This window comes from Erithacus rubecula (genome assembly GCF_903797595.1).
Source record: "Erithacus rubecula genome assembly, chromosome: 1".
NCBI classification, from domain to species: Eukaryota; Metazoa; Chordata; class Aves; order Passeriformes; family Muscicapidae; genus Erithacus; species Erithacus rubecula.
In genome coordinates, this window is record NC_136658.1 from 102,492,405 (window position 1) to 102,518,270 (window position 25,866).

General features: G+C 36.1%; 1 protein-coding gene across 12 annotated transcripts in view; it reads right to left on the reverse strand.

Annotated features, from left to right (window-relative positions):
* Positions 1-25,866, reverse strand: part of DMD (dystrophin) — a gene marked incomplete at its 3' end in the record, with an annotated part of 1,131,161 nt that overhangs the window by 536,540 nt on the left and 568,755 nt on the right. For all 12 annotated transcript variants that reach the window (XM_079310888.1, XM_079310881.1, XM_079310887.1 and 9 more), the window contains one exon: positions 24,624-24,796. In XM_079310888.1, the coding sequence (XP_079167014.1) occupies positions 24,624-24,796 (173 nt within the window). The remainder of the gene's footprint in view (positions 1-24,623; positions 24,797-25,866) is intronic.

The window sequence follows — 25,866 nt, forward strand, 5'->3', positions numbered from 1 at the left end:
ATATCCATGAAATTGGTAATAAAACCACAAATTTCATAATTTTCTCAAGTGTAATGATCAAAAGCGTAATAAGGAAATAAAAAAAAATTTACATGGAACAAACAGTGGTTGGATTTTATGGAAATCCAAACCAGTATTTCTGCCTGGATGTGAAGGGTATTATACACATTTCATCCTCAAAAGCTGACAGTGCACATGGCATTTCCAGCCAGGATACTGCAGTGTGTATTACCCACTCTATGGTTGCATCCATCTGATAAAATTAAATATGAGTGAAAATATGAGTGAAAAATCACATTAACTTCTGGCTGTCAGGGTGATGCTCTCCTCCTTTCCCCACCCCAGGGGCTCTGACCTGCTCAAGGCCAGTCCTGCTGTGGCACAGCAGCATGAGCTGTCATCAGCCTTTAGTGAGCAAAGACTGTGAGAAACCTCTCCTGGGGTTTCTGATCAGGACTTCAGGGCCATTTTTAAACTCAGACCTTGACCTGGGCTACTCTGTCAGTCTGTCCACAGCACACCTTTCTCACTGCAGCCAGAGCAGCTTTGCTCTCCTCTTTCAGGTATTGTGGGAACTTTGGGAGGGGTCCCTGCTTGCAGCCCCTTAGCCCAACCTTGCTGTGTGCTGACACTCAAACATCCCTTCTGGAGCTCTCCAGAGCTGGAAGCCTCACATGGCCTGTGTGCTGCTGTCCACACAGCACACTGAGCAAGTATTTCCACTGTCCTTCAGTGTCCCAGCTCCTGTGGCTGCAGGGTGGTGGCTGGAAGGTGGGGCAGCCACAGAGGACACACGTCCCACTGAGGGGTGTCAGACTGCCTGGACTGCCCAGCTACACCCACATCCCACTGCCCAAGTGTCCATTACCTGCTGGAGCACACTGGACAGGCTCTGGAGAGAGCCTCTTCCACCTGGGTTACACCTGAGCTAAATCCAGAGCACTCCTTGGTGTGAGACAGAGCACAGAGAGCAGCTGATGCCAACCCAAACAAAACACTCATGGACAGATTCTCAGTCAGTACCAGTGACATCCAGCATCCCATTCTGGTTCCCAGGTTCTGCTGCAGTTCAGATCCAGTCTGGGACAAGGCTCAAAGATAGTTTCTACAGCCTGGATATAGAGATGGGTGCAACATTTATTTTGCAAGACCCAGATTTATAGAGAGTTGGAAAATCATATCCAGATGGGGGAAATCAGTTCTCAGAAATTCCTCAAATTACCATCATAATTCATAAATTAAAAAAATTAATTTCAGTGAATTTGTGGCATAGAGCATAAGAATGTGTCATGCAAAGTATATATTACAGAATGTCCCCTCAGTAGTCCCCTGTAATTACCATTAAGTGCTTAAATCCCATGATTTCCAATGACAGAGTTCTTAGTTCAACCTGTAATAACATGTTTTATCCTTCAAAATTGCCCTGTTCAATTTTATGTTTCCACTTCCTATCTTGAAATCCCCCTGTTATGGTGGCTTTAGAGCAAGAAGAATAACAGAAAACCAATGATACCAGTTAATGCTGGCTGTTGACTCCCTAAGCCTGAAAGATGTTATTTATCCTGTTAAAGGTGCGGTAGATGTGTACAGAAATATATATACTGGAAAATTAGATGGTCTTTTTTCACTGAAAATCATAGTAATAACAGAGCACTTAGCATTATCTTCTTAAAGTGCTGATGCCTGTATTGGCACTAGGTATTTTTTGTCTTTTACAGGTTTTGCAGTCGATTAAAAACCTTTATAATAAGTGATTGTTTGGTTTGTTGTTGTTTTTTGTTGTTGTTATGTTTGTTTTTGTTTTTGTTGTTTAAGTTTACAATAAAATTTCATGTAAAACCCCTTTTCCCTTTTTTAGGAAAATTCATTTGAGACCAGAAACCTAGGTCCCAGTAATAGTTACTAGGTCTTTTTGTAAGAGTAGCACATAGATAACAGTTCTGTTTTTTCTAAAACTAAAATGCTGATGACTTACAGGATTAAAGGAATGGAAAAGCAGAGAAAACTGTATTGATAGAGGAAAGTGTTCAGCATACTGCTATCAAGAAGAAAATATTTGTAAGTCATAAAGAGCCTGTTTAGATTAAATACCTTACAGTCTCCTTACTGTGTTTTAAAAAAAAAAATCTTAAATATTTCTGACACCTGTTAGCACAATAGAAAACAAACAAATATCTACACTATACTCAGAAAGCATATTTTCCAGTAGCATTAGAATTAATAAGCATTTTAACAGTAGTGGTATTTGAAAACTTGTTTTTTACATTTGACCTCTGTGAATAATGATTTACTGTAATGAAAATGTATTTGAAGTGTCCAGGATAAACAGGAAACAGACAATGCATTTTGTAGAAAAAGAGTTGAATTGCAAAGGTTACCATAACAATGGCAACTAGTATCACCTAAAACCTATTAAAAAAGTAAGTGGCATGTTTAGGAGGGATTTTATTTATACAAACATTTATTTATACAAATTTTATACAAATATATATTCACCATATATATAGATACCCTAATTATACACACTAATTTACAAAAGATAAATGTTCAGAATATTATATGTGTGTATATATATATATATATATTAGTCTTGTGAATCAAAAAGAACCTTCAACACTGTCAAGTAAAATTTATCAAGCTAGAAGTTCTTACTTTATGAATAAATAGCAAAAGATATTTTGGCTAATGCATATGATAGTAATATGGAGAATTTAAACAATGTAGAGATGACTACAAGGGCCAATATCAGAAGGTTATTATCTCTATTCTAATATGCAGTAGAGAAGAAGTCATATTGTACCACTTGATCCAACTCAGTTAGGAAAGTTTCTAGTGACTGGATGGAATAACTTCCAGAAAACAACTATGAGTGCTGGAGGCAACTCTCAGCAGCATGAACTGTGCCTGTCCAGTACAGGGCAGGTTTAGGGTGGATATCAGGAAATGGTTCTTCCCCCAGAGGGTGGCACTGGAACAGCTCCCCAGGGCAGTGCTGACAGCACCAGCCTGGCAGAGTTAATGAAGTTTTTGCAGAACTCCATGGCACAGGGTGAGACTCTAGAACTGCCCTGTGCAGGGCCAGGAGCTGGACTCAAAGATCCCTGTGGGTCCCTTTCAACTCAGGGTACTCTGTGATTCTGGGTCTAGTAAAGAATCCCAAACATATCATCCTATCTGTTCATCACTGATCTCAAAAAGTAAAATATACGTGAAAGTAGTTCAAATTATGAAAGAAAAATATAAATTCAAAGAAATTGTTGCTGAGATGATGCTAGAGGCCAGCTTTGTACAATATTACCTGGTCAGCTACCACTGCAAAGGCTTTCATAAATCTTTCTGGGCAGTGAAGAGTATGCATTGCACTTCAGTAATCAGGAGCAAAAAAAAGAATACAATCGACAAACTCTAAGATTATGCAGATTAAGACTGTAACAGGTCAATTTAATGCATTTTCTGTCTTCATTTATCTCCTACCTCAAACACCATTTTTTGTTTTGTTTTAGAATACAGAAGCTAACCAGAAATCTAGTCTTTGGGAATACAGCAATACAGCAAGAATCAACAGAAGCTGAGCAGACATAGCCTGCTTATCAGAGAAAAGAATCTCACATATCATGGCTCTGATCTTTCATATAGTCCATATGCCAATCCCACTGCACAGTAAGAATTATTGTCAGAATAAAAGATCCAAAATGGAACTTAAAAATAAATCTAATTTAAAACTGATATGCTCAGTTTCACAATCTTTATTCACTCTCAGTAAAGAAAGTAATTAGTAGAATATATGTGTATTTAGATTAGCAGTCTTTAAATTAGTCATAACAATTTGATTACTCATTCATTTAAAGTTTATATTGAGATATTAGAGCTCTGTTTAAATATATATAATTAACATATTCCACTCTCCTCTGTTTGAGTGCAATAACTTCTATTTTCTTGCAGAACAATATGCAATTGTGATCCTAAAGAACTACAGTTAGATTTTGGGCATAACAAATTATAAAGAAAAAAAGATTTCAAAGAAGTTACAATTAACTTTTAGTTTTTAAGTGTCGCAGGTAGAGATATTTTTAGTTAATACCTGTTAATTGAACTGTCAGGTATATTAAGAGACACTTGATTAAAATGCCCATACTTTGCCACTGCTACTGCAACCTAACTATTTAATAAGGCATATTTTACTTCTCTGTAGATAAACTAACCAAAGTGATGCACAAAGCTCTGCAGAATACTCATGTTGCGTATTTCATGAAGTGAATTTTTCATAATTCATATTTTGTTGTTTTAGAGAGACCCACTTTGGTATGAAAATTCAGAGCTATAAATCTTTTCAGTATTATATCACAGAAGAAAGCCTTGGGTACTTTATTAGCATAAACAGCTGGGCAGCATGATGGAGCTGCCCATCTTTTAAACATGCACATATAGTCATGTTAATTGGCACATAATGACTTCACAGGCATGTTTACAGCAATAAGAGTATCAGGATCTTTATCACTCCTTTGTGTCATACAAAAATATTAATCAGGCACTATGTGACATTAAGTCAAAGAAAATTATTTTAATTATGTACATTTGGCCTATTTCTTTCTGTAACTGCAGCCTTTGGGAGCTACAGAATTTTTTGTGTCATAAAAAACGTCTGAGAACTCTTTCTAGGAAAATTGTCCAGGATTCACAATGAGAATTTTAATTGTTATGTAACAGGCTTATGTTGAACTTAATGTAGATGTTTTAATTTGCCCATAAAACCAAGGAGTTTGGAATTTGGAAATAAATCTTCCAAGCAGGTTTGCACTTTTGCTCAAAGCAAAATATCTATAGTTTTGACTGCAGCAACATTTACTATTTCATTAAATTTGCAAAAACAAAAACTGAAGCAGGACAGAATCTGGAGGAAGACTGTGAACAACACATAAGAGAAGAAAGGGCAAGACAAGGTTTGTGGTGAATATTTTTTTTTTTCTCTTTCAATACTGATCCTCTTTGTTAGAAGGAAGTATGTCTTGTAAACTATTAACATTTAACATATTGAACAATTCAGTTTTCACAGGAAAAAACAAGATGCTTAAAAGTACTTAAAAGTAGTAAGGTACAACTAAGAAGTGCAGATTTACAACAGGTACTGAAGAGGCCTCAATTTCCTGTTCTTATTAATCATATTTCCCACCTTACCTTAGGGCTGGCATCTCAGGAATTTCCAGCCTAGCAATACATTTTTTGTCCAACTCCTCAGGTCTGCTTGGCATACACATAAGTTAGAGAGAAATGGCAGTTTAGGCAGGAACTGAAAAGAAATGGCAATGTTTCCCTGGAAGACAAACCTGACACTCCAATCCCAGTCATGGCCCATGACCTACCACAGCTGCAAGAGAATCATTACTGTTAGCCAATAACTTCAAATTATCATTACATTTTGCTTAGAATTTGCAGAACTGCAGTTCCAGGGTACCAACTTTTTTATCAGTGGAAAAAAGCACTGACTAAGATTCTTACAAATAGATTTTGAGATTCCCAGTGCTTTGTCTCCAGCACTAAAAAAAGTCTTGAAAATCCCTCCTTGCTCACCAGAGTAACAAGCTAACTGCAATGGATGCTTCTGCAATTGGTTCTCCACAGATACTTTATCCCCTTCCTCCTGTAACTGTGTGGAAACACAAAGTGATAGTCCCTGGAGGAGAAAGTAATGACAGCACAGAAGCTCTTTAAGCTTAAGCAACTTCCCCTTTCTGAAAGGGAGAGGGCTACACAGTTCCATTTACAAGATGACAGCCAGCTTGATTTCTCCAAAAAGAAAACCCCTTGAGTAGTTTAAAGAGGCTCCCAGTCCTCTGCCAGCTCCTGGGGATCAATACAGCATTTTCATTCAACTAATTTCTCCCAAATCGCTGTAGGAAAGGACATGCTAAGTTGTTTAACTAGGGAAGAACAGTTGTTTTCCATCAAGCTGTGGTAAGGTATTTTTTCAGTTCTCTGGGCCCTGATTATGTCTTGTTCAGTCCCAGGTGAATCTGGTGACTGTCACAGGAACATTCCAGCACCAGCAAAGAACTGTACTGATCCTAACAGGGCTTCTGCAATGCAGAATGGACTGATGTTATTATGAAAGTGGTGTTTTACTGTAGAAAGAAATAGCTGACTAAGCACATTGTTCTCTGTAAACACAGATAAAAATACTGCACTCACACCAAGATCTTCCTTGTATTTTTTAGAAAAATCTTTCTTTTGTTGTTCCTTTAACAGTACAAGGTCAAATAAGTAGATTGAGGTTTTTTTAAAAACTGTGTTTAAAATTCAAAACTTAGGGATCTGCCTGCTTAGAAAAACTAGCCAACCAGGTGTTTAGCTTCTTGAAATAAGCATGGAAAAAATATGTTTCTCATTTGGAGACATATGCACACAAAAGAAAGGGAAGGAAATGAAAGGTAGAAAGAATTCTACTCCTTTCTGTGCTAGCCAAAAAAAGCCCAGTAAAACAAGCTGTTGTAGAATAAAACAATCTTCCTTATTTTTGGACATTACCCCTAGGGAAAAGCTTTGACACACCAGCAAAGTCTGCTTACCTATGCTTTGCTTCCCTTACACAGCAAACATCTCAATGTTCTACTTCGGGGGCTTTTACTAGATGGAATTACATCCTTGTATTACAAGGCTCTGTAATTAATTTATTCTACTTACTATAAATATGTCTCAGTAGAAAACCAGATGACAGAAGGAACTGCACATTAGTGGAAATCAAACACAACACACCATTTGTATTACTTATAATATTAAGAGCATTAAAATGAGAATCCCTTAAAATTATATTTAATCCTAATTGTTAGATTCTTAATTGTCAGAAGTAAAATCTTCTTAACATCTTCTATGTAACTTCAAATATTATTTTTTTCCTAATAGCAATTTAATTCAATGGCTACATCCCTAGAAAAGTTTAACTGAGTATGTGCACTGTATATAAATTTATATTTGCCTGTATATATATGTATACAAAGGCTTTATTTCAATTTTTGACTCTTTGTGTGGTATACACTGATGACTTCAGTGCATAATTTACACTTAAAAGGATACTTCAGAAACGAAATGCTGACTAGGGAAAATGGTCAAATTCAAGGATTATCACATCACTGAGGCCAAGATTTCTTGTGCTTTCTACTACTAAGTGGGAAAAATGGTGATGCAGTAAAAGCCTAGGACTAAAATATGGACTTCCTACTCAGAATCTGTGTGCCACTCTGGGGTAATAGTCTACCTTTCTTTACTCAAACAGCATTAATGCCAAGCCTAACTGCAAAAGATTTATGCAGATGGAGTGCAAGATTAACCTGTTTGGCACTGTCAAGGCTGACCTGGCTGGATACTGGGTCCCCTCCAGGGTGTAAATACACTGCACAAAAATATACAAAAAATAACCCATCTGCAGTAGCTGATGGCCATAGCTTCCACCTTTCACCAGGATGGCAGCTGGACCAGAGGTTATGTAACTGGGAGCAGATTAAGGTTTGGGAAGTTTAGGCTGGATATCAGGGAAAGATTTTTCACTCTGAGAGTGGCTGGCCACTGGAGCAGGCTCCCCAAGGGAAGAGGTCACAGCACCAAGACTGACAGAGTTCAAGAAGCATTTGGACAATGCTCTTGTGAGTCTTGGTGTGTCTAGCACAGGCACTAGCAATTTCACAAATAACAAATAAGAGATCAATAGATTTCTGTTGTAGGAGATGAAGAGCTCCTGAGTGCCAAGTGTCAGCTGAGACAGACCACACTGCTCCATACCATGGCTGCTGATTTCAGGAGTCTGAAAACAGTCACTAGATTCTTATTCTCATCTACTTATTTGCATGTGAAGTTGCCCTTTGTCCCTTTCTCCTTTAGCAAACGTAGGGGAAGGTTGAGCAGTCATTAACCTGGAGGTGAGGTTTAGCTCACTAGAAAATTTGCTGAATTTATATATAAAGTCTCCTTTACAAACATTGCTGACAGCAGCATAAAGAATATTGCCAGGCAGTTTTAGAAATAAAAAATATGTAAAATAATGATACATTCATGATGGTGGTGCATTATTTACTAATTCCACTCTTTACCTAAGACCAAGGCAGTGCATAATAAAGTTATCCCTATCACCTATTGCTATTCCTTCTCTGTAACAGAGAAGGAATGTGGAGCACCTTAGCTTGGCACCCTCTGACAGTGCTAAGTAAGCAACCTGCTGTCATTTAGCCCAGCTGGCCAGGAACCCTGATTGCATCCCAGGATTTGCATAGGTGATAAACATGAAAGTATAAAAAAAACTAAAGAAAATTAAAATGGAGGAATAGAATGAGCTTAGCTGTCTGGCTGTCTTTTTGAAAGACAGTATTTTTGTTTTGAAACTACAAATAAAAGAGAGGGTAAAATTTAAAGAGTTAAAACTGTAGGTTTTCAAAGCCTCTGCTCTGTAATTCACTGCTTAGAGATCAGACAATTCAGAGTTAAGATAAACACGCTATGCACTTTAAGCAAAGGTGGAAATTTATAGCATCTAAAAATCTTACATAATGATAAGTCCTAGAAAACTACAAGTTGTTCACAGACCTTTTTATTTTCTTTCCAATACAACTTTCTCCTACTCTATTAATGGACATATATTCAAGACTGTAAGAGCCTACACAGCTTAGAATTCAACTGTGTGGCGGTCTTCACAAAAAGTGTGCTCTTCCTCTGTCTCTATCAGAATCTTGGAGAGTGAAGAGGTTACACACAGCACACTCCCAGAGCCCCCAGCCATGCCAGCACAAAAGAAAAGCTGAAACCAGAATTCCATTCTCAGTCTTGCCTATTTTCCTTCTAAGTACACAGAGAGCTCAAAGGCAGTTTAGGTACCCCTGAATGACTGTAAATGTTGATTTATCATTTCTGCTCTGTCATAACATGTTCTGCAATGTTCAGATCATGGAAAGCATGTTCTACATTACTATTTCAAAATTTCAAGCAGTTACTCTCAAAGCTATGTATTTACCTTTCAGTTTGCAGTGATTGAAGGCACAGACCATGCTATGCAAGCAAAAGTCACTTTATTACACTGTTCACCAGTATTTATAGTTCTCTAACTTCCGTACAAAATTTTCCACTCAGACCCCTTTGCCCCTGTTCCCTTAGCAACACAATCCTTTTGATTATCAAGTCCCTGTAACATTCTCATTCAACAAGTGATGTCCTTGTTACATCCTCTCTCCTCAGAGCAGTCAGAGTGTCCAGAGTCTTCACTTCTTGTTCTTGCCTTGAGTTTATCTCTCCCATGGCTTCCACTGCATCAGGGCCAGGAGCTCTGTGGCACTACCCAGCTCAGCTTCTGTTGCTGTCTGATTTTCCATACTATGATGTCACTATATTCCCTGCTTTAAAGGAATACTAATACTTTTGAGGATACTTTGGAGGATCATAACTGACTATTGGGTAAACAGAAACACTTACTAAAATAACCTGAGCTGGTGAAGAAAAAGGATATAGCAACTGTAATTAGGCCCTATTTTCTTTCACCAGGCAAGATGCTACATCTTTCTCGCATTGAATGTCATGGACTTGATTTCAAAAACTAAGCATCTGTAACTTCTGCTACTATCAATTAAAAGATTAATGACAAGTCTTAAAAAGAGGTTTAATAAAAATAGCAAATCCAGGTGAGAATTGACTTGGAGACTCAAAGCTGACTACTAAGTCTCTTTCTATATATATTTTCATATATAATTGTATATCATCTGTGCACTATTTCTCCATGACCACAAGCTGAAACAAAACCTTGTGGCAACATTATTTCTACCTCTTTCAAGAGTCATGAGTTCTAGCGCTCTTTTTCTACTTTTTCTTTTCCTATAGCAGTGCAAATCCACTGAAAACCGTGGGGCTGCTTCTGACTTAGAGAGCCACAAGCGAGTCAGCATGAGGAGGCAGAAGACAGGTGGTTATAGAATCCTTGTATTTATGAGCCATCAAGCTACAGATCCCCTTCTCTTGGTCTGATGTGGATAGCTGTCCTCTCATTTTTACAGCAGAACAGAGCACATAGATATAATTTACAAATGTAACTGCCTTTTCAAAACTAATTGGAGAAATGGTGCTAAAACCACAATCATGAACAGCTAGGATCACCATGGGTGCTTCCTGTGCAGACACCTTGGAAATAAGCTCAGTCCTGCTACAGGATGTGGAAGATGATGCAGAAAGACTTGGGGAACTGACCAAAGGACTGTGCATCCAAATTGGAGAAAAGAAATGCACTTGAACTGGCATTGCTGTTGTGCCAGAGGATTTAAAGATAGTGAAGAGAATTGTTGGCCTGTTTAGTGCCCTGCAGGGACAAAGACACTCATGGTTATTAGAGGAATTTATTTCTGGGCTTGCAGTCTCCCACAGTGTCTACTAAAGAGTATTAGTTCAGAAAAGCAGCAACACTTTTTCCTTTTCCTCTACTGGCAAACTACAGTGGTTGTTTTTAATCACCCTGACAATATGAAAATGCAGCATTATTCTGTTAAGTATTTCTGATTTTTCACATATCCACCACATTGTCAAATGCTATACACACAAACAAGGCACACAGTTGTCTGTAGCGAAAAAGGGGGGAAAAAAGAGAAAAATGCTTAAAGCAATCATAATTAAAATATTTGAACCTGGGTTGTATTGTACCTTTATGGATCTTAACTTCATTTTTTTTCTTGATTATATTATTGATTTGATTTCATTTTACTGGCATAGTGGCTTTCAAAATTAATGTTCAATGCAAGCTGCTAGCCAGTCTTTCATCTGTTTCTGAAAATCAGAAATACTTTTTTCATTATATAAAAGCCTCGATTGTAAATTCTTAATACCACCATTTCTACACTGAAATTAGAGGGGATAACAGAAATAAGTCACTAATTCTGGAAGAGCCTCAAAAAGTCCAGCAAAAAATATTCATGGAACAGTAGGTGTCTGTACCACATTTTTGTGTTACATGAGGGCCTGTGAACCTGGGTGAAAAAGAACATTTCAGTGATTCCCCAGATTTAAGTTTCATCTTGGTTTCCAGCTAGTGAGAGGGCATTCTGTATCCTGACAGGAAGAAAAAATGTGCTGGTAAAACAGGAAAAGCACTTTTCCTGTTAGCCAGTCCTGCACAGCTGTGGGAACATGGCAAAGCCAGCAGGCAACCCTGGCTCCATGGGTGCAGTGCTCAGGGAGGGATGAAAAAGACAGAAAACGGGAAAAAAATCCCACAAAAAAGGGCAAATATTTTCCAAACACTTTCTTATTTCTGACATCTGTCACAGCTTCTCACTTCAGTCCCTCCTTATGTTGTGGCACTTGAGGGAAGAGCTCTTGTGGGTAGAGTGTTAGAATGGAATTTAAGGTTCACTTTTTGGCAAATAAAAATATTTCTATCTAACCTTTAAGAAGCACCTGAATATCACAGCTCTTCCTCTCTTATTTATGAACTGATAATAAGATAATTTTTTAGGATGACTTGAGTTGATTTAGCCAGATTTGTTAAGGAAACTAAATAAGAGGTTAATAGGACTAGATACAGAATTAGGAACTATTTGATACATAAGGCATTTTCTATTACTGCTTATGATTTTTTTGCATGTTACCATTAACCATATGTCATCTGAGTAGAAGTGTCTTGTGCACAGCCAGAAAACACTTCTGAGGGTTTTGTCAGAGAGTAGTCAGGAGAGAATCTCATGGATCAGGAGAAAGCAATGTGCCTTGAGTGGCCTACTATACCATAAAATCAAACTTTAATTGCAGAATGTCTGCCATTAAAGAAAACATAATATGCACAACCTTACAAAAGGGCAGAGTTTGGCTTTGAAAAACCAAAATATTCAGCAAATGTCTTGATGACTTTTAGAAAATTCTGTTATGTAGTAAAACCTGGAAAATAATTTTACTGGTTATTTTGTAGTTCTACATGGAGAACAATTGCAATTATTGCATTTTATATGTTATAATAATATAGGCAGTCTATATTAAGCACTGAAGCACGTTAATAGATATTTCCACAAAAGATTAAAATTAAACATTTTAAACATTTTAAACAAAAGATTAATAATTAAACATTTTTTTCAAACTACATCCCTAAACTATTAATTTTGCTGAGCTAATGCGTTCAGACTTTTTACTGCTTCAGAACACAATGATGATTCTGAAAGTTGAGATCTTCTATTTTTGTCACCATCCTATTTTTCAGACATCCCTTTTAAAAATCAAGGTGACAATTTTATCATATTGAAAACATTAAAGGAACCTAGATTTTGGCATACAATTCTGAGATGATGGATGAAATCTGAGACAGCTACTGAATAAATACTAAGTATATGAATCCTGGAAATCAGAATTCTTTAAAATGTGCTTGCTTCTAAAAGCTATTGAAACTGATCTTACATTGTTTTTTTCTTCTTTTCTCTGAGAACAGAAACAAGCATTTATTTAAGCTATGGGGAATACATGCTACAAATTATTGATTTTCTGTCTATTTAAAGAATATTTAGAATATTCTTAGCTACATTTTTCTTATATTTTGCTTTTCTTTATCTATGCTAACAGATAAAATATACAACTATTGATAGCTTATTTTTTTCTTCAGTGTATTCTCACATTTTGATTGTAGAAAATTCAGTTTCACATTACCATATCACTTCTTAGTCCATATGATCTCTTTCCCAAAAGACAGAAGACTATCATGAGATACATACTGATGGACTCATAGGATCTGACACCTCTCATGTGAGTATTTCTGGGCATGTGAGAATATCCCACTCACAATAATATTATCAGAACAAAAGGCAAAAATTCAGTTCAATTAGTTATAATCACTGCAGAAGAGAAAATGGAACAGGGAAAGAAAAAATTCTGTCCCTCGTGGCAAGGAAGTAGCACAAGCCAACTCCTTTCTTAGGCTGGTATTAAACATCAGTGTCAAAAGTTCTGATCTAAACTAAAGGAATAATGTGCCTGATACACCAGTTAAAGGCCTCCTTTTGCCCAGGAAGATGAGTTCTCTAAAGCCCTATCCCTCCAGACTAACTTAGCAAAACCACTGAGAAGGCTAAGCTTTATGGCAGCCAAGAACTATGCACATAGGTGTTTTTACCTAAAACCACTAAACTTCCATTTCCACTCTCAGTCAATAAGATCTGGACCATAAAGCCTTATCAAGATTAAGTTTCTTTACCCTTTCTCAAAATGGTTCAAAATACAACTGCAACGTCTCCCAACTTGAGAGCAAAATTAGAATGGAGCAACTAAAGGTACTTTCATACATGTGTACAACTACAGCACAAAGACAAATGTATAGAGGATTCAACCTACAGCAACACTTTTTACTTAGGAAGGCAAATTTATGGCCAGGAAAAACAGTTTTGTAGCCAGACACAGCACTTCATAATAATAGCTAATAAAAATGGTGGATAGAAGCTCTTAGTTTAATAGTGATAAAGGAAAATCAAACATAATCTCTTTTAGAATTTTATTAACTAAAACTGACAATAAAGAGTTTGAATGTTTGAAAGAAACACTGTGAGTAAAATGATGAAGTATAAGACTTAGAAGATATTTCTGAAAATCTGCATGGCTAGAAATGATATTCACAGTTTCTGGATTATTGAGAAGCAGGTGCTTGCTTTTCTGAAACTTTTTTAAATCTTTAAAAGTTCAAGAAATTCAAGTCCTTTCCTAGATAAGATGGACAGACACCACAGGACCACAGAACAATAATCTCTGATTATTAACATATTCCAGAGGTTTATATCAAGCAGATTCTGGAGAGAGACTGCAGGAAATCTTACTGATGAATGCATGAGACTTTAGATGTCTTAAAAGGAGATTACTCATATCAGAAGGTCCTGATTTCTTTGCAGGATTTTCCACCACATGAAGTACCCCTTACCATTCAAATAAGTATCATGCATTTTCTTCATGAGTATGATATCAGAGTTCTATAAGAATAAAACTCCATAAAGTCTGAAAAATATAATGAAAGTATTAGAAAGAAGAAGGACCAGCAGGATCCCCTGCACTTTGTGCTTTATAGGCATGATTGAAGAAGGTGAAGTCCTAGAAGTAGACAAGGGCAAGTCTAGAATTATGTCACAGAACTCAAACCCCATGAGCCTTTTCCCCCAGCCAGGCTGCACCCCAGGACATTGAGACAGCAAAGGCTTTACAGCCCAAGAGGCTTTCTTGACTTCCTGGCCTGCAGGTGCATGTTGCCTGCTCATATCTAATTTTTCATCTACCAACAACCCCAACAGGGTTGCTCAAAAGGCCTCCATCCCCCATCAGGGTTAAATCAGAGGTGGAAAAGCCAATATGCTTAGTCACAGAGCACATTCCCTCATTCAGAGGGAACTAGACAGGGTTGAGCCAACAGAAGCCCCATTACATTAATCAAGAAATGCAAAGTCCAGCACCTGTGAAGGAAGAACCTCTTTCAAGAATGTAGTTTGGAAATTGATTGACTGGGAAGTGGCTTTGCAAGAAAGAATCTGGGGTCCTGTGGGCAGCAGTGTGCCTTGTTAGCCAGAACAATCAGGAATATCCTGGGCTCCATTGGCAGCAGCACAGCCAGCAGACTGAGAGAAAAGAGTTACTCAGGTCTCATTGGCCACATCTAGAACACTGTGTCCAGTTTTGCACTGGTCAAAACAGGACCTTTAGGAACCAGAGTGAATTCAGCAGGACAGCACCATGAAGTCATGGGGCACTTGTTCTGTGAGGAGCCACTGAAGAGTTTCAGTCAGGCTCTTCAGAGAGGTGCACAGTGTGAGGATGAAAGACAACTGGCATAAAAGTAAATGAGAGGTTTAGACTACATATAAGGAAAAAAAAAATGCACCATGAGGACAGTCAAGGTGTGGAACAGGTTTCCAATAGGTTGGTCAGTGTCTGTTGCTGAAGGTCTTTAAGACATGTCTGGCTAAAGCAAACTGGTCTACTAGTGCTGACCATGTTTTGTGGAGAATGTTAGACTGGGAGAGTTCCTGATGATCCTTCCAACTGGAATTATTCTGTGATTCTATGATACTAATTAAGGAAATTAAAACTCTCTAAGTCACCAGAGCTTGATCTTACACAGCACTTTGATCAGTAGCTCAGGACAAAAGGAAAACACAGGAGCAAGGCATAATAACACAGAGATAAGTTGCTAAAAGGGATTCTAGTGATTTTTTTATGACTAACAGGCTAAGCAAATAAAACCTAAGTAAATGAAACTTCAGTGATTATGTTGTCCATCATTCATTTTCAAGAATAAATTTTCTAGCCTTTTAGCCAATTTCAGACAAATCTGAGAGGGAAGTCTCTGAGGTAATTGAGCTGTTATAGGATTTTGAAAAATTGGTTTCTGGAGAGAAGAAAGAACATTTTACTTGCTTTAACACTCCAAAATGATAAGCAGAGAGTCCCTGAGCTCTGTTTTGATTGGCAATTGTATTCCAGCTATCCAGCTAATGCATGCACTGATACAAAATATAGGTTTGCTCTGTATTCTATGGGAATTTTATGTGAATTTTTTATTTTATTGTTTTTCAATCTTAGCACCACCTCTTTTTAATTTTCTTGCTGTCATACAAGACTTGTGGATAGAAAGAATAAATCAGATAATCTGGCTAGAATTGAGGCTATACAATCTTACAGTGTTATCCTTATGTTGCCCTAATAGATAGAGAATTGCCTCAAGGTCTTAATGGAGTTATTACTAAACCCAATTTTCCTGAGTGATATCAGCCTTAATGATATAGGAGAGCCGCAAAATAATTGTCACTCATTTTATTTTACTGTTACTGTTGAAAGAACATTTTCAACCTTACACTAAGAATTAATCTCTCTTTTACTAGAAAACCAACTGGACACTTAAAATAACTACCAATCAGATGAAATAATGAAAGCCTAATCTAGAAGGAAACTACATATTCCAGAAAAAAACAAAGAATATCACATTGGAAAGAACTACTTGCAATGCATCTATGGCTTAGTCCCAGATGGTTGGGGAGCCAACCAAGGGTTGTTGGTGAGAACACAGTGTGAGAAAGAACAGCATGTGGATGAAAAAGGGGCCAGGTAGGGCAGCACTTTCCTGGGACAATTGTCCTTGTCCTGGCTCCTGGAGCTAAGAACAACACAGTACAGGGCAGGTACAGGAATGAGGTCGAGGAGAGAGCATGAACTGTTAGACAAAGGCCAGCCCAGTCTTTATTCCCTGATCAAGGCTCCTAAAGTCCCCCACAAACTCTCTGATCTATTTTCAGAGAGGTCTAGAGGAACAAACTGAAGAAGATAACTAATTTGCATAGAAAGCAAGAAATCTAGCTTCACATGGAGAAAATTTAGTTTTAAAAAGGTGCCTCCACAAAGCCTCAGTGACGCTCGCACCATCAGCTGGATCTCTGTGGCCCTTTCTCTGTTTCTCTCTCTTTCTCTCTCTTTTTTTCCTTTCTCTTTCTTTCTCCTTTTCCTTTTCTTTCTATCTCTCCATCCCTTAAATTTCTCTCTATCTCTCTTCTCTTTTACCTGACCCCTTAGTCAAAATCCATCACTGTGTACTTATACTATAACAAACTTATACCAATTTCCATCCATGTGTATAATTTAGTAATGAAGCTTTGTAAGTGTTTATGACTCATCTGACTTTTGTTGTTCCTCTCTGAAAATGACATCTATAAATCTAGGGTAATCCCTTCCTGTTAAGGATGGGATGCCACAGTCCCTTCAAAGTAGCAACAAATAGAAAACAGGTACTTTGCTTACTTTTATAAAACATCCCTGCAATACTCTGCTTCAAGTTAAGAAGGAATTTTTTTTTCTGTGCTAAACAATATTCATAATTCCACAGAAAACTATAAATAAATAAACAAAAGACTAAATTAATCTCAAGGGTGAAAATTTTTGGGAGCATAAACTACTCTATTAGTGCAGCATACCTAGTGCTATAAGAATTAGCCAAAGTAAACAGTTTTTGTCAGTTCCATTGTCGTAATACTTTGGATCACACCAGAACTATTGACGAGCTTTCACCAATATCACCTCAAATACTGACTTGCCCATAAAGAATAGAAAATTTGAAAGCTGACCACCCCCACTGAATTACTGAAAGTCACCCGGACAGAAGGCTAAACCTTGTAATCTCAAAACTATTAGTATCACAATCAATGACTTACACAAAACTTGCTGCTTTCTACTTCAAACATAATGTGTGTCTGGCACCTAGGGGTATATGTAGTACATTTAATAAAAGAAAAAAGTTCCTCTCAAATTGCCTTGGAGGAAGAAAGCAAAAATTACATTTATTAGATGATAGAAATAACATGTACTGAGAGCAGAGAAACAACAGTGATGAAAACTGTATAAAGCAGAAAACTGTAACTTCTGACTTCAGTTACAGATGTTAAAAGATTAGGCTCCCTCTACTGTCAAAAATGCTTTCTCAGGAGGTACTTACAGGGAGATGCACACTGCACCATGGCAACTAGAGAGCGGCAATTCCTTAAAAAGCTTCAAGGGAATTCTGCAAAGAGCTCACCTTAGTACATCCAATATGCATTGGACCCAATGGCAGTTCCTGCAACCTCATGCTTCATCCAGTGCACAGCTGACCCAGCCCAATATTCATCCAGCTAAAAATTTCTGGCACAGCACACTGCACTGATTCAATACCAACAGTGAAAGTATACCTTGTTTGTCAACACTTTCAGAAGGTAATAGAAGTCACTGCAAATAAAGTTTAGGGCCTGAGGGTATCCTGCAGTTCTCTTAGGCTGTATCTACATGCATGGATGCAGCTAAGCATGAATGAGCTCTGCCTGTGCTTTGAGATGGTCAGCTATAAACCAGGACTATCTGTGGAGTTACACAGATGCACTAACAGCATTGTCCCTAAAGCAAGTATAGCCTTCATTCCAGCTGTGTCTCACAGCTTATGACACTAACCACAATGTCATATTTTATTGTGTATCTGACATGAAGGCCCAAGACAGTTCATATCCAGATAGTTCAGAGTCTGTTTGCTTCTGCCTGCATTTCTCTTTTTACACATTTGCATTCCCTTAGTTCTACAGCCCACATATTCATGACTAAGCCATAACATTTCCCAGACATTTCATTGAAAATCTTTGTTTGTACAGCAGAAAAAAGGCTGTACAATAACTCTCATATGAATGTGGTGCAGTTTTGTCACTGAGCATTTTACAGTAGTTATGCTAAGTTATGCTAATTGTCAGGCTTAAGAGTTAGTGATTTTAAAACATACAAGATTCTTTTTCAGCTGAAACACTTTCACAGCACAAACACATGCAAAATTATCTCCTCAATTTATTAAAATAAATTCTGGGTTAGTTATTTTCACCTCATTTTACCACACATGTACCTTCAATTCCCATACCAAAAATATTCTGTTTTAAACTCTTTAATTACATCATGACAGTAATTTAATAAACATATCTCTTTTATTTTTCTTTTTCAAAAGCTACAGTGTTATTTCTTATCCTGCCTCAAATTTGCTACTTAAGTTTAACAAATAATTTTAGATTTTACTTATAGCTGTTCCATTTATAAGATGATCTTATGTATAGTACCCCATATAAAGACACTTTTTAATGGCCATATATAAGGTAAAAGCATTTTCCAACTTTGTTACAAATTTTATCTTTTCAGTTATAAACTAGACCACAAAAACATATATATATATATATATATATATATATATATATATATATATATATATTTGGTTTCTTTGCATTATAAACATTGACAGAAAGCCCTATCTAGATTGACCATAATAAAACATTTATATGTTATATTACACCTGTTTGTTATACATTATTTTATAGTTATTTGCAAGCAATTAAGTAACCAATTAAACTTACCAATACATTAACTTGATGGTGTAATATTATGGGGGCAAATTAAGTGGCAAATTTGTTGCAAGTAACTGCTATGGAGAGCATTTTTGTACAGTAAGCAGAGAATGGAAATAAATTAACAACTAATGCTGGCTGAAAGAGCCAAGCATTATAGGCTGCCCTTTTCAAAAATCAAAATGAACAATTTGAGTCACTGTGAAAGAAAGCAAGAAAGAAAACCCTACCCTGCATGTAACTAAGGCATGGTAGCTATTTTGAGATTAACATTAGAAAAGAAATAATTTTCTTCTCTCATTGGGCATGAACTAATCTGTTCCAGTTTTCACTTTCACCTTGAATTCTGAGCCAAGGGTAATTCTAATAACAAGACTTACAACCTCAACAGAAATACGTGAGCAGATATTTTTTTGGAAGAGAAGAGCCACTATTTCTCACTTCCTCTTAAAATACCTATGCCTTCCACTAGTTGCTTTTCTCCCTGTGCTGAAGCAAAGCCAGCTAACATTCACTTTGTCAAAGCAAGTGCAAAGAAATGCTGACTGAGCTTAGTGAAAGAGATATATACCAACATTTTTAGATATAAATTAAATTGCATTGTTTTGTTATGTTTTCTAGCTTAAGATGAATCCCCCCTAATTCTATCTATCTAAAGTAGTGTTTCCAGTTTTATCTTGCCTGGTCTCCCAGCAGAGTCAGCAGACCCACTAAATAAAGTGCAGCAGTTACCTGTGAAAGGATTGCCTGGCAGTATTGGATTGAGAAAGAACACAGGCAGGTACTGTAAAATAGGAAACTAAAACTCGGATAGCTAAAGGTATGTCACAACTCGTATCTTAAATTACTTCCTACTTACAGAGCATTGTTAGTGCCACAGATGGAAATTGGAGATCCACTGCTGAGAAACTCTGGGAAGGAAAACACAAATAGCCTAAATGGCTCCCTAGCATATCTAATTAAAATTAAAGAATCACCTACAGTAAGTCTATTTTGATGTTCCTTAAGATAGATATGGCACTAGAGGCTACAAAATCATTTTCTTAAATGTTCTAAATGTGTCCCTTTTATCTTTTGGCTTCAGTTTTGTTTCTTTGCAAGGCTAAATAGTTGTATAATGAACAGTCACAAGGGGATTCAGAACTAAGCACGGTTTTATTGTGGAATGTTAATGGAAATCTATACAAGATTTCTGGCATGGGATGAATGATGGAGTTGGGCCCTCTGAAGTAAGAGACTGAGGCCACAAAAGAAGGGTTGAGGTATCTAAATGTTTCTGGAAATTTATATTCAATAAAATTTCTTCAGCATTCTGTAACATCTGGGTTTGCACTTGTCAGTTGCTTATAGATATTACTCCAAGAAAATATCTCATACAATGAAAAGGTAACTATACTCTTAATGCATCACTTGGGCTGAATGCAGATCTCTTTATAGTGTATCACTGTAATTTCTATTAAGCAAGAAGAGCACAGAATCTGGATCTGATTCAGATGTCATAGACAGGCATGTCCTCAAGGCTTGCTGGTTCTGCAGTAATTCAGAACATAGACAGGTTACTTACATTTGAAAAGTTAATGTATTTCATTTCTTTTTTCTAGTATCTTGGTCCATAGATCGGATTAGTTCTCAACTCATGTCAGAAAGGGATTATGACATCTGCTACTATGTGTTCTTAGAAATATTACCACATAATATTATTTCTCTGACAATGAATCAATTCTTAACGTATTATAAATGTTTTTCCTTTGGCCTTACCAAGCTAATCAACAGCTAATCTAAGGTTATTCAGAAAAGGTTGACAGTTGTACTGCTATCCAAAAATGAAACTAATTCTTATTTTAAGAAATATTAACTATTTCATTATGGTTTATTCTTGTTACTGCAAAAATTACTAGTTGTCTCTGAATTTTATAAAGCCATCAATGTATTTTAGTTATCATTATTATGGATTTGCTAGAATTTCTGATATAGGATTGGCATATCTCTTTTTATACTATTCAGAATTATCAAGAAGCACTTTCTGAAGATATCTGATATCAACTTCCCCACATTCTCTCACAACATTTAATTTTTAGTGGATTTGAGATAAATTAGATGTGCACTAATATAGTCCGTGATGTAGGCCCTGGAAGATAAATCTTAAATAAAATATGAAAAAGGAAAAAATTACTTGGCTGGTATTAATATGAGAGGTCCATTAGAATTTTAATTCATCATCAAGAAACAAATTCAAAAATATTCAAGATCTACAATATCTGTAAAATTTTAGCATTTTCTTTTGAATTATATTCATTATTCATTTGAGCATTTTTCTAATCATTTCTGCCTTGTTGTCTTTTTGTTGTTTTTTTTTTTTATATATATTCTCATCTGCAATTCCTAAAGAAATATTTTAAATTAACATCTATTCTGGAAAACTTTGTTGCACTTCATTGGTTCAATGATTTCTGGCAGTTTCAGTGCTCCCTTAATTTAAGGGAGCACTTGTTTACAGAAGCAAGACTTGGGCATAAATATCCTGGGAAGACAATATCCTGAAAAGACATTCAAGATCTTTTACAAGTGGCATGCTGACAAGATAAAAAGTTATACAAGACAGTAATTTAAAAGTCAATCTCCTATTGTGTTTTTTTTTTTTTCCAAAAATTATGCGTATTCATTTAAGGTATACAGGGTGGTGTTAGTTCACTTCATATTTTTGTATTAATCATGATTAATTGAAAAAAAAAAAAAAAAAACAACCCACCCTCAGTATTTAGGACTGGAAAGAAGGAATACTAATGTGAAATTCTGGTACAAGCACAGGAAAAACTATAACATCTGAGTGGCTACTCTTACAGGCACTGAAGCTTTACCTTTCAAAATTCAGACTCTATCATCTTAATAGAACTATTGGAAAGATAACATAAAAAATAAGTATCGAGTAAAGGTTGAAGTTATAAATTAAATCACAAACTTCTCTTTATGTCACAAAATGCAAATCATTCCACTGCTGTTTCCTGGAGTTTGCTTTGCACTCGTAATACTGAAATCAAGAAAACAAATTCCACTTGGTGTAAAATGACATCACTCCCATTTATCTGTGGGAAACACAATGAGTTACTGTGTTCTAAAATTAATTGGAACATAAAAGAAAGACACTCCTATCAAAGAACCACCCTTAGATACAGTCTTGACTTAAAAAAATTACTAAGTGAAGATTAGTGTTTCACTGCGTTTGTGAAAGAATAAAAAATTGCACTCACCCTAGGTTTCTAAAACCACTGGAAGGGTACTCTAGGATGACCACAGCATTTTTGTTTGTTTTTTTCCCAGTGAAATATTGTCTGTTATATTACAGTAAGTACAATATGAACTCTTCTCTAAATACAGGAAACATCCTAAAGGGACAGTGTGAAATAAGGTTTTCATATGCTATAGAAGAATTGCACTTGTAAATCTGTTTGAGGGCTTACCATTCATAGTGTATTTCTGTCAAACTAGCACAAGCTCTGCTATAAAGCAAATTGAAAATCTATTTTGATTTCTAATTAAAAGGAACTCACTGTAGAGTTAATTACAAAGTACCTAGATATGAATCAGGACTTCTAGGAAATCAATTTCACACAAAAGAATGCAACATGAAGGTTTCTATGAGATTTAGAGTAAGCTCTCTGCTAGTAACTACAGTGGCAAGAAAAGTTGCCTTGTTCTTCCATCTGTCATGGTGAAAAGTTAACTTTTCATTTATTAAAATAATAATTTCCATGTTATTGCAATCCTTTGATTTCATAAAACCAATATTCAGACATGAACATAGTTCTGGTATATTTGTTCCTGGTACTTTTCAAACGTGGAATTCCTCCATTCACTTACACACACTCCCTTGAAAGCAGGACAGCTCCAACAACAACCCCAAAATTGTCCTTAAGCACCATCATCAATAGCATATGTCCTAAACAGCTTCATGCATGCCTCAATGGCAGAGCTACACTGATAATTTCACCCCTTACAGACACAGACTGCTAGAAGTAAAATGCTAAGGGCCATACTGTCTTCCTTCACCTCATCCCTTCCATTTGTGTGGAGTCCAAATGCACCTCACAAAACAGCAGAAGCTACAGGGACCACCCAGAGCTCAAACAACACCTCTTAAACAGTTACCCAATAAGGCAGACACCAAACCCAGAAGATTTAAAAGAAAAAGAAAGGTGTGCAAATCAGACAGCAGTCAAGCTTATCATCACCTTGAGTTGCTGTCCATTGTACTGAAAGAGGACAAGTCCCCCAGGCAAAGGCTGGCTGGACAGTAATCATACCTTACACTTCTCTACTGCCTTTGTCTGATGACCTCAAAGTACTTGACAGACACTAATTCATTTCACCTCATAAGACTTCTGCTGCTGGCTAAATATCACTATAGCCTAAATAATGAATAATTGAGTGTCAGTGATGATAGTCCAAGCTTTCAACTAACAGTAAATTGCTGTCCTTGCTATGCATCAGTGGCACAAAATGCATGAGGGGTTTCCAAAGGTTTCTCAGAGCTTGGTGTACTAAACCAAGAAGATTTTGGCCAAAGCAGTCTCTGGGAAAAGCTCAACACCAAATATCACCTGGTCTTACTATCTGTGTGAGCAGATTTTCTTCAACCTTTTTTCTAATTTATCCTTCATTTTGTTCCTGGCCTCATGACTTACAAGGACTTTTTCTTTTTTTCTTTTTTTTCTTACCACACCAGAACAGGACTTGTTATTTGTGAGAAACAAAACCAACAAAACAACGGGCATAGAAGAAGAATTTTTAGACTTTACCAGGTAATTAATGTGTCTTAGTTTCTTAAATTTTAAATGTTGAGACAAAGCAGATATGACACGGAGATTACCGACTTAAATTTGTTACTATTTATTGCTCTGATAGGTTTTTCTTTTAGGCTTTACTCTCTTCTCTCTCCAGCAATCTAAAACCAAAGCTAGTGACTGGCTGACAGTGAAAATAATGTCTCTAGGAATCTGGAAAGTGGTAGCTGTTTACCAATATTTCTAAACAAAGAAAACATAGAAGTTACCAAGGATTGGATTGTAGAACCAAGTCAGTGCAGGCTAAATTTACATGAAGTTTTTTTTTTTTTTTCTTCCAGTAACCTCTTTTGTGTTTGGAATAATACCTCATTCTATCATTAAAGCAATAATTACTTGCAAATTAAGCTAATTTTTAGTATAATAATGACAAAGTTTTAAACAACAGTTTTTTAGATGAGATAGTTCAAAAACGTGTGTAGTGTAAAAAGTGATATTCTATCAAATATGAATTTACTGTTTTTTGAGGTGGCATACCAAATAAAACTTTTAATGCCAAAGTTTCAGCATTACCTGAAGAGCCAATTTTGTAAAATTCCTATGAATGGAAAATTTCAATAAATGGAGCTAGTGATGAATATGAAACTATGACTTTTTAATTTAGGCCAAAGTTATTTGTTAACTCTTAAATACTTAAATACTGGAGAAAAGGTATATATATCCCATAAATCATATCAATTTATGTTTCATTACCAGTTCAATGGTTCAAAGCAAGTGACAGCTGGTCAAAACATTTTCATATTTCAGTTTTACAAAAATGCGCACAAATTAAATTAAAATTCTACATAACTGTACCATGTTTAGTTGGAAGAAAGTATTGCTTGTGAGAAAAAGAAGAAAAAAAAAACCAATCATCAACAATACACCAAATATTAGAGAAAGCCATCAGAAAGGACAAGTTTTAAAGGTTACTTACGCCTGTCGGTCCCTGTACATCTTGTTAACTTTCTCCCATTCAAAATTAAGTTGAATCAGTTTTTCTTGTATATTTGCTTTTTCCTTTAGTGTAACATTCTGCAAAGCCGGTGTCTTCTTGCTGTTAATAATTTCTACATGACCCTGCAGTCTCCCCAGGCTCTCCTTAATGCTCTGAAATATAAAGATTTTTAAAAATAAAAATGAAACTATGTTTTTATAAATAAAAAATAATTGTTCATAAGCAAAAGAAATTGGTACAAAATGCTAATCAAACCACAACATTGATAATAAGAGTAATTTTACAATAACCTGGATGTCAACATTTCTTTGAAGACTGAATGAAATCGATCTGAGGAAGGTGATAGTTGGAGTGGAAACAAAGTGCCATTAACTCATGTCAGTATTTAACTGCATGTCAGTATTTACATTTCCTGACCTTATATTTCCCCTTCCTTTCCAATTCAGAAACAATTCATTGGAGCAATCACCAGGAAAAAAGCCTGCTGAGCCCTACATCCCCAGGTGGAGCCTGCTGAGGTACTGAGATGATTTCATGGGGTGGTGTGGTCACTGGGAGAAGTTGCAGAAGAAACAAGCATGATGCAGGAAGAAGATCTTTAATAACAACAAAAAAACAATGATCTGGCAAACCAAAAATATTGGCCATTCATTTAACTTGGTTGGTAAAAAGCATAAACTTGGTATAAAAATGACACTGCAAAATTGTTCCTTGCACATGACAGGAAAAAAAAAAAAAAAAAAAAAAAAAGCACATCTCTTGATGGTTTTTGGTTCAACTTAAAAAAAAATGTCTTTCATTTTCATTACCCAAATTTCCTAGAGTGCAATAAACAAACGTCTTGCAATCAATCTATACAAAGGAATCAAAAGAAACATATGGTAGACAGTCAGCAAAGGAAATTTCACAGTCATTGATTTAAATAAACCATAGCTTTAAATATTTGGGGATTTAGACATGGAATATCACAGAGCTTCAGTAATAATTTAGAAGGAAAAAAAAAATCTATCTTCTTTAAAATAAAATGAGTTACTCTTGATTTAAAAAATTAATCTTACATCTCCAAAAATCTCATCTCTTTCTTCTCCTTTCATGTAGGTCTATTTTATAAGCCCTTCCCTAAATATTTTCAAATTATTTGCTTTCAAACTATTTAATATTCTTTGCAGATTAAATATGACACACAGAGCCAAGCTTACTTTTCTTTCTGGATACAAATGAA